The sequence below is a fragment of the Patella vulgata genome, chromosome 6 (genome assembly GCF_932274485.2).
Source record: "Patella vulgata chromosome 6, xgPatVulg1.2, whole genome shotgun sequence".
Taxonomy (NCBI): Eukaryota; Metazoa; Mollusca; class Gastropoda; family Patellidae; genus Patella; species Patella vulgata.
This window is the reverse complement of record NC_065884.2, coordinates 51,630,079-51,645,373: the sequence shown is the minus strand read 5'-3', so window position 1 is coordinate 51,645,373 and position 15,295 is coordinate 51,630,079. Positions and strand designations below refer to the sequence as shown.

The window sequence follows — 15,295 nt, the reverse complement described above, 5'->3', positions numbered from 1 at the left end:
AATGTAAAAGTGTTATAAAGCTTTCTTGAATATTTCTGTGATATGCTCTAGAATAATAATTATAACCAAAAACTAAGTCAAATGTGTAGTAAAAATTCAAAAATCATTCAACAGAGAAACTTGTTTCCATGGAAACACAAAAATTATTAAATCCGAGAAATTCTAAATTCCCAAAAGGCACAACTACTCTAATACATTAATGTTTGTACAAAGTTCCATGATGATATCTTGAATGGTTTATGAGATATGCTCCGTAAACAAAAACTAAGTCCAATTTGTTTTCAAAGAAACACAAAAATTATAAATCCAAGAAATTCCAAATTATCAAAAGACACAACTACTATAATAGGTTTCATGAAGATATCTTCTTGAACGGTTCATGCTCCGGAAACGAAATCAAGAGAACAAACGGAGCCCATTTCAATATCCCTCTCTAACTTCGTTTGATGCGGGATAAAAAAGAAAGTAGTGTTGGTAACCGATTTCCAACTTTGTAAAGTCTTGCCCAGCAACAATCTGAAAATGTCATTTTAGTCGATCAGCATAACACAAAACAATGATTCTGTTATGAATCTAGCAAACAGATCTGTTCGCTTAAAAAATACCACTTACACCTCCACTTTAAACCACTTCAAAAACATGTTTATCATTATGAAATGATATAATTGGCTTTGTAAGAAGTATACCTGAACACTGAATGACGTGATATCGATCATTTGTGCATACATTTTTTTAAAGTATTGGCTATAAAAAGAGTAAAATTGTTAATAATTCAAAAGCAAAATTGCAGGATTAGATGGCAGGTACCCTATCGCTTCCTGGACGCCAACACCACATTAAGTGTGGTTTAATGGTCGAGAGCGAGACATTAAGTAATATATTGTAACAACATAAGGGCCGTGAGGCCCGAATGTTTTTACAATATATACTATTCAAAAAAAGTAGGGGATATTTGATTTTGGGGGCATAATACTAAAATATGCAAATGACTACGAAAAAAGTCACTATAGAACCTAACAGAAGAAACATTTCCAGTTACATGTGACGCCCAAACGCACCAATAGCTACGGCATGGAATGCAGGTGATGCTTGGGGTCATCATGGGGGTCCAACCCAAGATTTGCACGACTCTGACTTTGAATGTTACAGTCATTGTGGCATTGAATTCCAGGGTGGAAACATCAGTTTAATTGTTTTAGTGACCAGAAAACAAATTTTGATATGCGTCGGCTTACCCAAAATGAAAGGTTACGTGCCCTTAGCATGCTACAGATCGGCACAACACAGGCGGTTGTGGCGCGGACGATGAATGTTTCTCAGTCTGTCATAAGCAGGCTATGGTCCAGATACCGTGATACACAATCTGTACAGGACAGACCACGCTCAGGTCGACCAAGGGCGACAACTCAAGCCCAGGATCGATTTATCCGTACCTTGGCCTTGAGAAATCGTGTCATCACAGCAAATCAGATCAGCGCTCGTCTTCAAACAGACACTGGTGTGAGAGTGAGTGGCCAGACGATTCGGAATCGACTGCATAGGGGTCACCTTCGCGCCCGACGTCCTCGCGTGATCCCTTGTTTGAGAGATCATCACATTCAGGCAAAACGTCGTTGGTGTAGGGATCGTCAACACTGGGATAATCGACGCTGGAGCAATGTGATGTTTTCAGATGAGTCAAGGTTCACTGTTGATTTTTTGGACAGACGTAGGAGGGTGTGGCGTCGTCGAAACGAGCGCTTCCCAGACGTTAACGTCATCAGACATGATCGATTTGGGGGTGGTTCTGTTATGGTGTGGGGAGGCATCACTGTTGCTGGAAGAACGGCTTTACATGTTGTTGCAGGGCGTGTTACAGGCCAGTACTACCGGGACAACATCTTGGCAGTCCATGTTGTGCCGTTCGCACGACGTCATGGCCGCCGTTTCATCTTCCAGGATGACAACGCAAGATGTCACAGAGCCAGGATCGTTACAGGTTACCTCCAACAACAGAACATCACCACATTACCTTGGCCAGCACTGAGTCCCGACCTCTCCCCCATCGAGCATGTCTGGGACATGCTTGGACAGAGGTTACGTCAACGTCAACAACGTCCTGCCAATGTCCAAGAACTTGCTGCTGCGTTGCAACAGGAATGGGACAATCTGGACCAAAATGACCTTAGACGTCTCATTAGGAGTATGCCACGTCGGATCAATGCTTGTTTGGCAAACAGAGGAGGATTTACCCGTTACTGACTTGGTTGTGATGCTGTGGTAACTTTGCTGTTTGACCCCGGGTATCATTTTACCCTTATAATGGTCAGTCTGTGCCTTACTTAGTCTAACGATCATTTGGAATAAATCGATGAATGTGAACTTCATTTCATTTTGTCATTTGTTTCTTCGTCAGTTTCATTAGGTGACTTTAATAACACTTAAAAATCAAATATCCCCTACTTTTTTTGAATAGTATATATTACGCAATGTCTTAAGCTCGAGACCATTAAACAACTTAAAATACAGACACTTGCACGTGCTTTGGAATGAAATACGTCACTCGAGTTCAATATTTTACCAAGTTACTCTTGGCACATTGCCCGTACGTCACATCTGTATTTTAAGCTGATATATGTATGGAGGTTTGCTAGAGGACCGATAAACAGAAATGAAAATAAAAACCTACGATTTGATTTCTACTTCTAAGTTTTTTTTCCAATGCTAGGTCACTAACTCTTTACAATTGCAGGGGTTTCTCAACCTTGCATTTGCTCAGCCAACTGAGAGAGAATTTAATCTTGACACAAACTATGTCATTTAAAGTATTTAAAGACTAACATACTGTTTAATTTTTATACGGCCCTATCTGTGCGTTTGTATTGCCAACCTAACGGGGACCTACAATAGGTAGAACACCAACAAATAGAGGACATTTTGTAAAGTGAGGACTTGAACTTGGGTCCTCACTCTGAAAATCTTAAAATCAGTGCAAAATGAGCTCTTTATCTAAATTTCCAAATTTGGTAATTTAGTCCTCTGATATACCATATTTGAGACATTGCATACACTTGTGCCATTGTCGTAGCACAGATTGCAACCCGTTATGGTAGAAAGACAGAGTGCTAATGTTGACCAATGAAATCGCGTGTACCACGAAATCTAATGTTGGCATCATTTAGGGGATACACATTATGTGAAGACAATATATGTTCTTAGACGTAATACAGGTGATTTGCTACCCTGCCCCGTACCCGGTATTTGAATACATACTAGCTGGGGCCCCTAGCTGGCGGATTCCAATGTATAGGGGCCGAGATATTAGACCGCAAATATGGTCCCTCGTTTCACGAAATCGCTCAAACTTGGGCCCCATATGCCAAAAAACCCCACCAGAGTTCCATCTGTAAACACCCAGATGCACCCAGAGGGGGGGGGATTCTGAGGTTCGGTATTATTGAAGTATATCGACCCCGGGGAGTCGCCTGGGGCCCTCGGAATTCACTCCCGTCAACCGGAAATAGGTGAAATTACCCAATGTTGCACGAAAAGGCCTGTGGACCTGACCGGACGTGGATTCTTGGGCCATATCCTGATTCGCAGGGGCCGATTTAGGTGAATAGTGCCCACTTCCGGGGCCCTTGCCTCCTTTCCTGAACTTTGACCTGGAAAAAGCAGTTGCAGGGCCCTTTTTGCTGTCTTTTTGGGCCCAATTCCGAAACCGGCAGTGCAATGTCTGTAATTTTGGGCCATGGCCCAGAACGACCCCAAGATCCTGGTCCCATAGTTTAAAGCCACTAACAGCGGTCCTTTGGGGTTTAGGTGCCCAAAAACTTCTTATTTCAATCATTATTTTTTTCTAATTTTTTTCTAATCTTCCGCGGAATTAGTCCTCGCGGCTATTCCCACTAAATCGACAATTGCGCGTCGTGTGGTGCCCTTGAAATTTTTCTGCCGTGATCGGAAGTGGGTCAAACCAAGGTAACCGAGCAAATCCCAGGGGTCGATTTAGTTTAGAAGGCCGCGACCTCAAGGTCGTCGAATCCGGTTTGGGACGTGCGAGTTACCTCCCCTTTGACCACATCAGTAAAATCCGTCTATTTGGTTACCGGATAGATCGACCCCACATCTGTTCTTAATTTTTTAAAATCGTCAACCAAAGGTCGTGACCATGACTCGCTAAGGGTCCCGGAAGGATTTCGGTTTTTGCCTACTAGGGACACATCTAATAAAGTCCGGACCACCCGACCTTTACCTCCCGACATGGCACAAGGCCAACATGACCCCGGTAGGTCAATGTCATCTGAAAGGGCCAAGGTCACCAAAATATCTACCAACTTGTGGCCTTCCGGGCATCTGGTGGGACCCCGGGCCCACGTGGCAAGACTTTTGATGGACAACTCACTGACCTTTCGAATGAGACCTTGATCTTTGACCCGAAATTTGACCTTAGACAGGTCACGGGGAAGTCTTGTGCGTCAGGGTCATAACCTTAGCTGACATATCCTGCCCCCGGCGGCAACTAAGGTACAAAACCCAGACTTACAAAAAATTTCACCAAGGTATCCGTGGTCGATTTAGTTCAAGAGGCCGCGAGTCGTGGTCGTGAGTACAGATACGAGCTGACCGAGTGGGTCCCGCCGGTCCCAGACTGGGGGCGTGAGTTCAGGTCGTCCAATCGGATCGGGTCTCGGTGACCTGATAGATCGACACAATATTTGTTCTTCATTTTTTTTAAAACGTCAACCAAAAGTCGCAACCTTGATCCGCTGTGGGTCCCGGAAATATTTTTGACTTTTGCCTGCTAGTGAGCCTCCGGATGAGGTCACGTCTACCGGATCTTGACATCTGGACATGTCCCCCGGTCCTGCATGACCTCGATAGGTCAAGGTCATCTCAAAGGTTCAAGGTCACCGATAAATGAACCGATATCGAAGCGTCAGGCCCCTGGGAGAGGCTCCAGACCCCGCAGGAATTCAAAGGTTACGCCCCAAGATAGATAGTTCACATGACACCATGACCTTTGACCTGATCTTTGACCTTGGGGTCGATAAACTCCCCAAATTTCATGTACCGTCTAGACTTAAGCCAGAAAGGAAATGGTCAAGTTCAAGGTCAGGATACAGACGGCCAGTCACGGGGCTGTCATTTGGGCCCAAGATCTTGACCTTGGCTGACCCAAGCCATTTATGTAAGATTTACATAAAGAGCTGGACGTTATAATTGATATAGTAGTTAATAATTAAAAAGGAAATTTCAATCAAATCAAATTACTTATTCTGGACGAAGTTATGAATGTTTGAATTTTGACAAGATTTAGCCTAAATAGTTTCGATTGTCAAGTACCCAATGCCGGATTTAGCTATAGTCTTGGCAGGTGCAAGCCCAGGGCCTCAAAAGGTATCGGGCCTCCTGCCAAGGTGTTTTAAATTTTTGAGACTGTCATAGGCCTTTCTTACACGCATTTTAGTCTTAAACATCTGCTATCATCCTCGGCTTTGCTTCCATCTTCCTCTAGTCACGAGAGTGGGCAATTGGGATGGGCCTCACAATTGGAATAGTCTGGGGCCTCTCTTTAACTAAATCCGGCACTGCAAGTCTCGATTACGGTATATTGTCTAATCTGTTTAATAGCTCAGCCATCAAATGGTCTAGGGAGTTGGTTGTGGGCTTCTCATGTGAATAAATGTCTAAACAATGATTTATATAACATTTGAAGCCAGAAAAAAGACCTATGATAGGCAGGTTTAGCTCTTGTGAGGTCTTATAACATGTTTCTTTTATCAAAAATGCTGTTATTTTGATTTAACTGGTGGTAAAAAAATGTTAATTATGTTATATACTATTCAAAAAAAGTAGGGGATATTTGATTTTGGGGGCATAATACTAAAATATGCAAATGACTACGAAAAAAGACACTATAGAACCTAACAGAAGAAACATTTCCAGTTACATGTGACGCCCAAACGCACCAATAGCTACCGCATGGAATGCAGGTGATGCTTGGGATCATCATGGGGGTCCAACCCAAGATTTGCACGACTCTGACTTTGAATGTTACAGTCATTGTGGCATTGGATTCCAGGGTGGAAACATCAGTTTAATTGTTTTAGTGACCAGAAAACAAATTTTGATATGCGTCGGCTTACCCAAAATGAAAGGTTACGTGCCCTTGGCATGCTACAGATCGGCACAACACAGGCGGTTGTGGCGCGGACGATGAATGTTTCTCAGTCTGTCATAAGCAGGCTATGGTCCAGATACCGTGATACACAATCTGTACAGGACAGACCACGCTCAGGTCGACCAAGGGCGACAACTCAAGCCCAGGATCGATTTATCCGTACCTTGGCCTTGAGAAATCGTGTCATCACAGCAAATCAGATCAGCGCTCGTCTTCAAACAGACACTGGTGTGAGAGTGAGTGGCCAGACGATTCGGAATCGACGGGTCACCTTCGCGCCCGACGTCCTCGCGTGATCCCTTGTTTGAGAGATCATCACATTCAGGCAAGACGTCGTTGGTGTAGGGATCGTCAACACTGGGATAATCGACGCTGGAGCAATGTGATGTTTTCAGATGAGTCAAGGTTCACTGTTGATTTTTTGGACAGACGTAGGAGGGTGTGGCGTCGTCGAAACGAGCGCTTCCAAGACGTTAACGTCATCAGACATGATCGATTTGGGGGTGGTTCTGTTATGGTGTGGGGAGGCATCACTGTTGCTGGAAGAACGGCTTTACATGTTGTTGCAGGGCGTGTTACAGGCCAGTACTACCGGGACAACATCTTGGCAGTCCATGTTGTGCCGTTCGCACGACGTCATGGCCGCCGTTTCATCTTCCAGGATGACAACGCAAGATGTCACAGGGCCAGGATCGTTACAGGTTACCTCCAACAACAGAACATCACCACATTACCTTGGCCAGCACTGAGTCCCGACCTCTCCCCCATCGAGCATGTCTGGGACATGCTTGGACAGAGGTTACGTCAACGTCAACAACGTCCTGCCAATGTCCAAGAACTTGCTGCTGCGTTGCAACAGGAATGGGACAATCTGGACCAAAATGACCTTAGACGTCTCATTAGGAGTATGCCACGTCGGATCAATGCTTGTTTGGCAAACAGAGGAGGATTTACCCGTTACTGACTTGGTTGTGATGCTGTGGTAACTTTGCTGTTTGACCCCGGGTATCATTTTACCCTTATAATGGTCAGTCTGTGCCTTACTTAGTCTAACGATCATTTGGAATAAATCGATGAATGTGAACTTCATTTCATTTTGTCATTTGTTTCTTCGTCAGTTTCATTAGGTGACTTTAATAACACTTAAAAATCAAATATCCCCTACTTTTTTTGAATAGTATAATATTAAATTTCATGATCTTGGCTGGACTCAAATTTTAAACTCATGTTAATTGAGATAGAAATTCTATTAGTTGTATGTTCTCTGAAATAAAAACCCTTCATCTAAATGAAAGCTTTTTTTTTAAAAAAAAGAGCTAAAATATGAGAAAAAAATTAAATGGGGTTTAATGTCCATTCAACATCAACTGGCTCATTCAACACATCATCAGGGTGTCTTTGCGATGTGAGTGTGTGTGTGTGTGTGGGGGGGGGGGGCTTGAATGGTTTAACGCATAGCTTTAGATAAATATAAGGTCTATCATTGAGTCAAGTGGCGTGGTTTCGATCCCATACATGTATGTGACAAGGAGTAGGGTCGCCTGTCCAACCTCGTGGGTTTTCTCCGGGTCCTCCAGTTTCCTCCCACTGCTAAAGACGCCTACGCACAAGCAAATTATTGTCTAACTCCCAGGGTGAGGGCCTCACCCAATTTTTGTGTTTTTTGTCTACAGGCTGGAATTCTGAATGGATCATATTTATTCCTTGTACGAAAGGATAGCAACTGTCCCGACTCCCGACCCCCAGGGGTGTAGTACCACACCCACTTTTTTGTTAATTTTTTTTCTGTAAATACTCTACAAGTTGCAATTATTAACATATTTTGTTCAGTACATATCCAACCCCCAGGGGCAGAGCCAGGCCCAATTTTTGTGTTTATCATCTACAGATGGCAATTCTGAGTGGATCATCTTGGAAATTGCATATTTATTCCTTATATTGCAAGGACAGCTACTATTTATTTTGGTGCATGCCCCGACACCCTGGGGCAGTTTCACACACCCACTTTTTGTTAATATATTTAGTCTGTAAATTTGGCGAAACAAATGAAATGGGGTTTAACATCCTACTGTTCTGCTCCGAACTGGGCTAATGAAGACGGGTATACGCCATACAGTGTGCTATGAGGGAAATTTTGCCCAGACAGACGCACTATGGCCTACTCTTATATTGAATTCCAACTGTCAAGGGATCTTTTATGTGCATGCCAATGTGTACACGGGACCTCGGTTTTTTGTCCCATCCGAACGACTAGATAGCTGTACTTGTCAGGCCCTCCATCAAGCATCATTGACAAGGGGGGAAACCATGCCGAAAAATCTGGATGAACTTTCTCGGCAGGGATCGAACACCCGATCTCTAGGCTAGTGAGCCAGCGTCTTACCCATTTAGCCACCGTAACCCCCTTGGCAAAACAAACCCAACACCTTGCCTCTTGTCATACTATACTCATTGCTGCCATATTTCATGCTCTTCATTTTAAAAAGTACCATATCAATCAAAGCAGTTATGTTGACATATATTGCAGCAGTAGTGATGCTCTTGTTATTTCAATAATTCGCTTGCAGATAGTGCACTAGTGGGACGAAATACCAGAAAACCCACAAGGCTAGACAGGTGACACTATTCCTCATCATGATCAGGTACAAGTGTAGGATGAAACCATGCCATTTGGCTCAATGACAGACTTTATGATCTAAAGCACACCCCTTAGACTACTCGGCCACCGAACTGTAATAATATTGGGACATTTATGATATCTGTATGAATAATTAAATTAGGCAAATATAAGAATTTTATGGCTTGGACATAAACCAGTTAGATATAGCAGTACACCAAACAGACATGAATTATAATTTGATAAACACATCTGTCATGTGTCTAGTTCATTGACATAATATATATTGCTTGATAACCTTTAATATGAGTTTATTTTAAACAGAGTTAATTTATTTTCAATTTTCAATATACTGTGAGAAAAACAGGATATATCAGGTCTACAGTCAAACAGTCAAGGCTAGTTTTGTATTGTCCAAAACACTCGTGAGGGTTACCAATTATGTCTTTAGGCATAAGTAACCAATCACATAATTAATTGAGTAAGTTTGGCCATTTGAATAATTAATCGCAGAAGTCTAGACATATAAAACAAAAGATTTGTGTGCGTCAGGACAGACATGCATTTGATTCTTTAGAGATCAGATACCATGTAGATTCCTTAGGAGATACTGCTGGTTCTTAGGGTAGACAGGATGTACAGATTTCTATCAGCAGTGTGGTAGCTAAAGACATGTTAATTTTGAGTATTGTAATGTAGACTATTATGTAATCTGCTTCCATATAAAGATGTTAAAGAAACTGTTGTACTGTTATTCCTGTAACTGTTCAGTCTTAAGAAAAGAATTACAATAATATACCTCTGAGACAAATCTAGACGATCACTGGTAACAAGACGTGTAGCTGAGAATATATCCGACATTGGATGAGGTAAAGGATTTGGTGGCACCGCTTTGCCATAGCTAAAGACATGTTAATTTTGAGTATTGTAATGTAGACTATTATGTAATCTGCTTCCATATAAAGATGTTAAAGAAACTGTTGTACTGTTATTCCTGTAACTGTTCAGTCTTAAGAAAAGAATAACAATAATATACCTCTGAGACAAATCTAGACGATCACTGGTAACAAGACGTGTAGCTGAGAATATATCCGACGTTGGATGAGGTAAAGGATTTGGTGGCACCGCTTTGCCATATTCGACCAACATATATTGCTACACAACCCCACCTAAATTTCAAGACAATATTGACGGACAATGGATTGACATATAAATGTCTGCATTACAAAATAAATATAACTAACAATGTAATATCACAGTTTAATAAATGAAAAAAAAAAATTTATAATGACAAAATAAAAAGATTTGTTACTGTTTACATTTCAGCTTATACTTAAAAATTTTACTTAAAGTGTTAAAGGTCACCGGAAAAGCTTCATTTTTTTTTTAAATAAAGAAAGTAATTATGTCAACATATCCTTTCCATAAGTATAACAGGAACTCGAATATGTTGCCATAATTACTTGTATTATTTAAATAATATATGATTATGAAGCTTTTCTGGTGACCTTTAATATCATTAACAAATTGTCTTCTGTTATCACAGTTAACACCGGAACAACCAAAACTAATAGAGGGTGTATTCTAAATCACAATATTGAGGAGTGTAGTGTTAAGAGCTTATATTTGCACATTTCTTCATGAAAGATCAATTTTAATACATTTAGTTTTTAACATGAATATGACCAATGTATACAAAGAATATACGACATATGTTCTGATTTGTGTGTAATAATTAAAACATTTAAATTCATCATACCAATATGGTAATTGTTCCAACAAAACTAATATACCGTAATTACAATCAATTATAATTTTCACAATGCAATCAGAAACTAACAAGAATATTTTTCAACAAAAATGTTTTAAATAATATTCTTGAGTGGAATTCCAATACAATGTTTTCAAAAAGCAATAACAGAACAAACTTTTGGATGGAATGTTTTACAATAAGAGATAAGATTCCTATCGGTGGAATATTTATGATAACTGATAAAATTTATTTAGACAGATAAAATTTCTTTGGCTGGAATATGTTACGATAATTGATAAAATTCCATTGGACGAAATGTTTTACAGTAACTGATAAAATGTCTTTGGACGGAATATTTTTACAATAACTGATAAAATTCAATATTTTACAATAACTGATCAAATTTATTTGGATAAATATATCACAATAACTGATAAAAAATCATTTGGATGGAATGTTTTACAATAATTTGTAAAAAAATACACTCTCAGGCGGAAAGTTTTACAATAACTTACCAAATAGTTAAATAAAATGTTTTAAAATAACTTAGAAGTACAGTGATAAGACTATACAATATTTGCATAACATGATTGTTCCTAAAATATTTTTATATACAAACACAGTAACACCTAACAAATTGAAAATAATATGGCCATATAATAATATTTAATTTAACAAAACAGGCATCCATTTCATAGAATTTAAAAACTTAATAATATATGTACATAGATGCGATGGAATATTTACCATTAAAGTTTATGTTCTGTTTATCACAGACCAAACATAACATGTAATAATAAACCGATTATTTCATAACTTTCTCATCATCTATTTAAAGATGTAAGAGCCTTCAGCATACAGCTGGGCTACCAGATCATACATTTTGTTCATGTTGTATCTAGTTCTATTCTCACATTTCAGTTAAAGAGAATGAACTGGGATTATTTCTATTCATGAAGAGATAAGAGGTTTCTTGCAAAATATACATTAGCAACACAAAAGGTTTTCCATTGTGAGAATCGGCTACATGGATTCCATAATATTCTTTTAATTGAAAGTGAATTTATGGTGTGAAATAAGTGGTATCATACAATTCCTTGGTAATCCTTTAAACAGCATTGAGTAATTTAGCACAAATGATTCTATGGAAGGGAAGGAGAGACACAGAAATGGTTTTAATGTCTATTAAACAGAAAGTAAGTCATTTTGGGACTAACATTGTAAATTTTATTTCAATAATTGAAATGAGCGTATAGGGTCTTTAGCAGTGAGAGAAAACTGGTGGACAAGGAGAAACTAGTGGTTGCCAGGCAAGATAGGCCCACATTTTGCAAGAGATGGATAGAGAACAAAGTAAAAAAATCAAACAAAAAGCGATTATTCGTACAATCAGGGGTCATAATCCAGGAAGTTATGGTCTGAAATGCGGCAATATCGAAATAGAATGAGATACTTGGGATATAAAGATACATTTTAAGTTTCTTCAAAACCAGATAAAAATTGTGACTTCTAGAGGGTCTACAACCTTGGTATTACATACTTTTACACTATTTGCGTACAAGGAGCGGCCATTTTGTCCGGCAGTTTGGGTCAGATTTTTACAAAATTCAAACTCAACATTCATTGATGGGTAATGGTGATATATTTAAATGTTTTTTTAAAATTTAATACAAATTGTGACTTCTAGTGGGTCCACAAGCGGAACCGAGATCTTTGGGATATAAAGTCATATTTAAAGGTTCATCAAAAGCAGATAAAAATTGTGACCTGTAGAGGGTCCACAAAAAAAAAAGTTTAACGGACACACAGACGGACAGGGATAACAACATAATACGTCCACATGAAAATATACAGTAATCTATCCCCTTTGGTCATAGATTAATTTGAGTTCAAAATGACAATATGATTCCTTGATACCACCACTATAAACATGTATTAGTTTGCTAATCAACCCTGGTACGTGTATGTTATATTATTTGAGTGTGTCACTTATTTCCATTCATTTCTACATGTCCACTGATCATCACCTTCTCACCTCCCATAACAATTCCCCATAACAATTCCCCATATCACCTTCCACCTATTATAATCGCTTCCGCTCATTCTGCCTTCCATGCTCTTTCTACCTTTCTTATCAAATACCAACACTACCCATTTATACCAGACATACACTCCTCCAGTCACCTTACTCCTCCCCTCCCATTCTAATCCCCCAACCCTGGTTCCCACCTCATTCCCGTCCTACACACTTTACTTGCCTGGCCCATCCATCTTACCCCTCCTCCATCCACTTTAACTTTGCACCTCTACAATTTCACTAAACTTCAGCATGAGCAACACTTGATTTGAGACATGATTATCTCTGTTCATGAATGTTAACTGGTAACCTAGGCAGCAGTGAATGATTTTTTGACTACAAATACAGTGACCAATACATGTGGGCGTATAAAAATGGATTTGTGACTATTGATATAACTCTAGTTTTTAAATCTAAGTTGGATAATTTGCATGTATTCAAGGGATCTATCTGAAATTAAAAAGCCTGTACATTTTTTCATGAAAGCCAGATTGAAGTGGGCACATGAACAGAGATAGCCCTCAACGTGTATAATATTCAGTAATAATTTGAATTTGGTACCAATAGTGGTGTGAAATGGTTTAGATTTTGAGGTTAATTTTCTAAAAACAGGATGTTTGTAGTTAGATCACTTATGCTCTAGACCCTCCAATTATTATTTGAATATGTGATAAACCCTTTTTTTGTATTACTTTTTATGACCTTTACACATGTTAAATATATAGTTTAACCCGTTAAGTGCGTAGGTCGTTATATAACGTCCTGGACAACTGCCACTCACTGTGTGTAGGGCGTAATATAACGCCTTGGAGGTATTTTCCCCAACCTATTTTTAGAACATAATACATAGTTCTTTGTCACTTCGTCAAATTAATTACACAATAGGGGGTAGTTAATGTTTTAAAAATGTCACGCTTAACGGGCTAAGACAAAACACAATAAGAACATTTTGGTTCAAAAATTATTCAAATGGGTCAATTTCAACTTTTGTTTTGGAGATTTAAATTGACATTGGTTTCTAATCTATTGATTTTACACTTTCATCTTTATGGGTCTAAGATAAAAAAAAAATATTCTGCTTTTTCCTTAGTAGCAAAATGAGTTGCAAGTCATCGTTCACGATAATAATATACAAACAAAAATCTGAAAATAGGCTAAAAATATGAAAAAATGTAGTGTGATTAACTTTAACCTTTTGCATTATATCACTAAAAAGGTATTTTAAGCCCATTTTAACGGTTCGTTCATATCTTAAAAACTCATTTTGCTATCACAACAGGTCACACATTTTTGACCTAAGCAAATTATATGTGAACAGATTGGTTTGATGTGCCCTTAATAAATAAAAAAAATCATATGTACAGATATGTGTGTAGTTTTATATATCTTATTAATTAATAACCATCATTTAAAGTACCTTTCTTTTTCTTGGATTTTTTGCCAGCAGGTAGTGCTTCAAGTTTACCAGGTCGTCGTAGTCCAGCCTCCTCTTGTTCTATCAATTGTCCGTGCACTGCAGCAGCTCGTAATTCTTTTTTCATTGGTTCTTCAGTAAAACCGTTTCCGTTACTTATATTACCGTTACTACTGACGCCGTAACTATTCCTTATTTCTCTCATATCTGAAAACAAACAAAGCGTAGAATTATTTAAAATGAAATGAAATGGGATTTAACGTCACACTGTTCTACAAATGAAGATGGGCATACGTACCATACAGTAGGCCAAGTGAGGCTGATGTCCCCTGCCGAAATTCCCAAATAAATAGATGACACATGCTAATTAATTGCACATTTATCTTTTTGAAAAATACTGAGTAATCAAACTGATTATCTATATTTAGTCTAAGCAGAAAATGTTCACGATCAAACTCAATAAAGGTTTTGAAGTATCTGGTAGTGAAACTATACACTAAGTTTCATCACTCTCCATAAGTTCAAACATTCTACCTCAATTAAAAGTAGAGTTGTTATGTTCCAAAATATTGACTAATCAAATTGCTTAAGTAGAAAATTCTCATCATCGAACTTCGCGACAAGATGTTAAAATTATGAATCTATTCCCTGGAGTTTCATCACTCTTACCAAATTAGAACCACAGTTATTGTGTTCCAAAGCCTCAACTAATCAAATTTCTTATCGCTCTGCTTACCCTGTGAAGAAAATACTCATTATCGAACTTAGTCAAGGTATTGACATAATGAAACTATACACAAAGTTTCACCACTCTCACTTCATTAGAACTAAATTTATCGTGTTCCAAAGCATCAAACCGCTTATCTATGCTTAGCCTAAGCAGAAAATGCTCATCTTCGAACTCCATCAAGGCATTCACCTAATAAACACCTACATGTTTATTGAACATTCTAGCTCAATTAGGAGGAGATTTATTGTGTCTCAAAAAGTGTAAAGGACAGACATGTACAGATAGACGGATGGACGGACCCATTTTAATAATTTCATGTTTAAATTGTCATTAAAATAGAATAACTTACTGATTTTATGATAAGGATCTGGTGAACCAATCAACTGACTTGCTCTCTTTGGTTGAAAATAAGAATTAGAGAAATCGTCATTTCTTCCCAGTCTCTGAAAAAACAATTTCAATTTACAGATGTGGTAGTTTAAATGTCAAGACTTTTAAAAGTGCAGATACATAAATAATCATGATACTTGGTTAACAATCT

General features: G+C 38.7%; 1 protein-coding gene across 2 annotated transcripts in view; it reads right to left on the bottom strand.

The window, feature by feature from the left end:
* Nucleotides 1-10,026: 10,026 nt before the first annotated feature.
* LOC126824788 (osmotic avoidance abnormal protein 3) overlaps nucleotides 10,027-15,295 on the bottom strand; it is a 31,251-nt gene continuing 25,982 nt past the window's right edge. For both annotated transcript variants that reach the window (XM_050554171.2, XM_050554173.2), the window contains 2 exons: nucleotides 15,104-15,197; nucleotides 10,027-14,231 (listed from right to left, as the gene is read on the bottom strand). In XM_050554171.2, coding sequence (XP_050410128.1) covers nucleotides 14,005-14,231; nucleotides 15,104-15,197 — 321 coding nt within the window. In that variant the 3' untranslated portion in view covers nucleotides 10,027-14,004. The remainder of the gene's footprint in view (nucleotides 14,232-15,103; nucleotides 15,198-15,295) is intronic.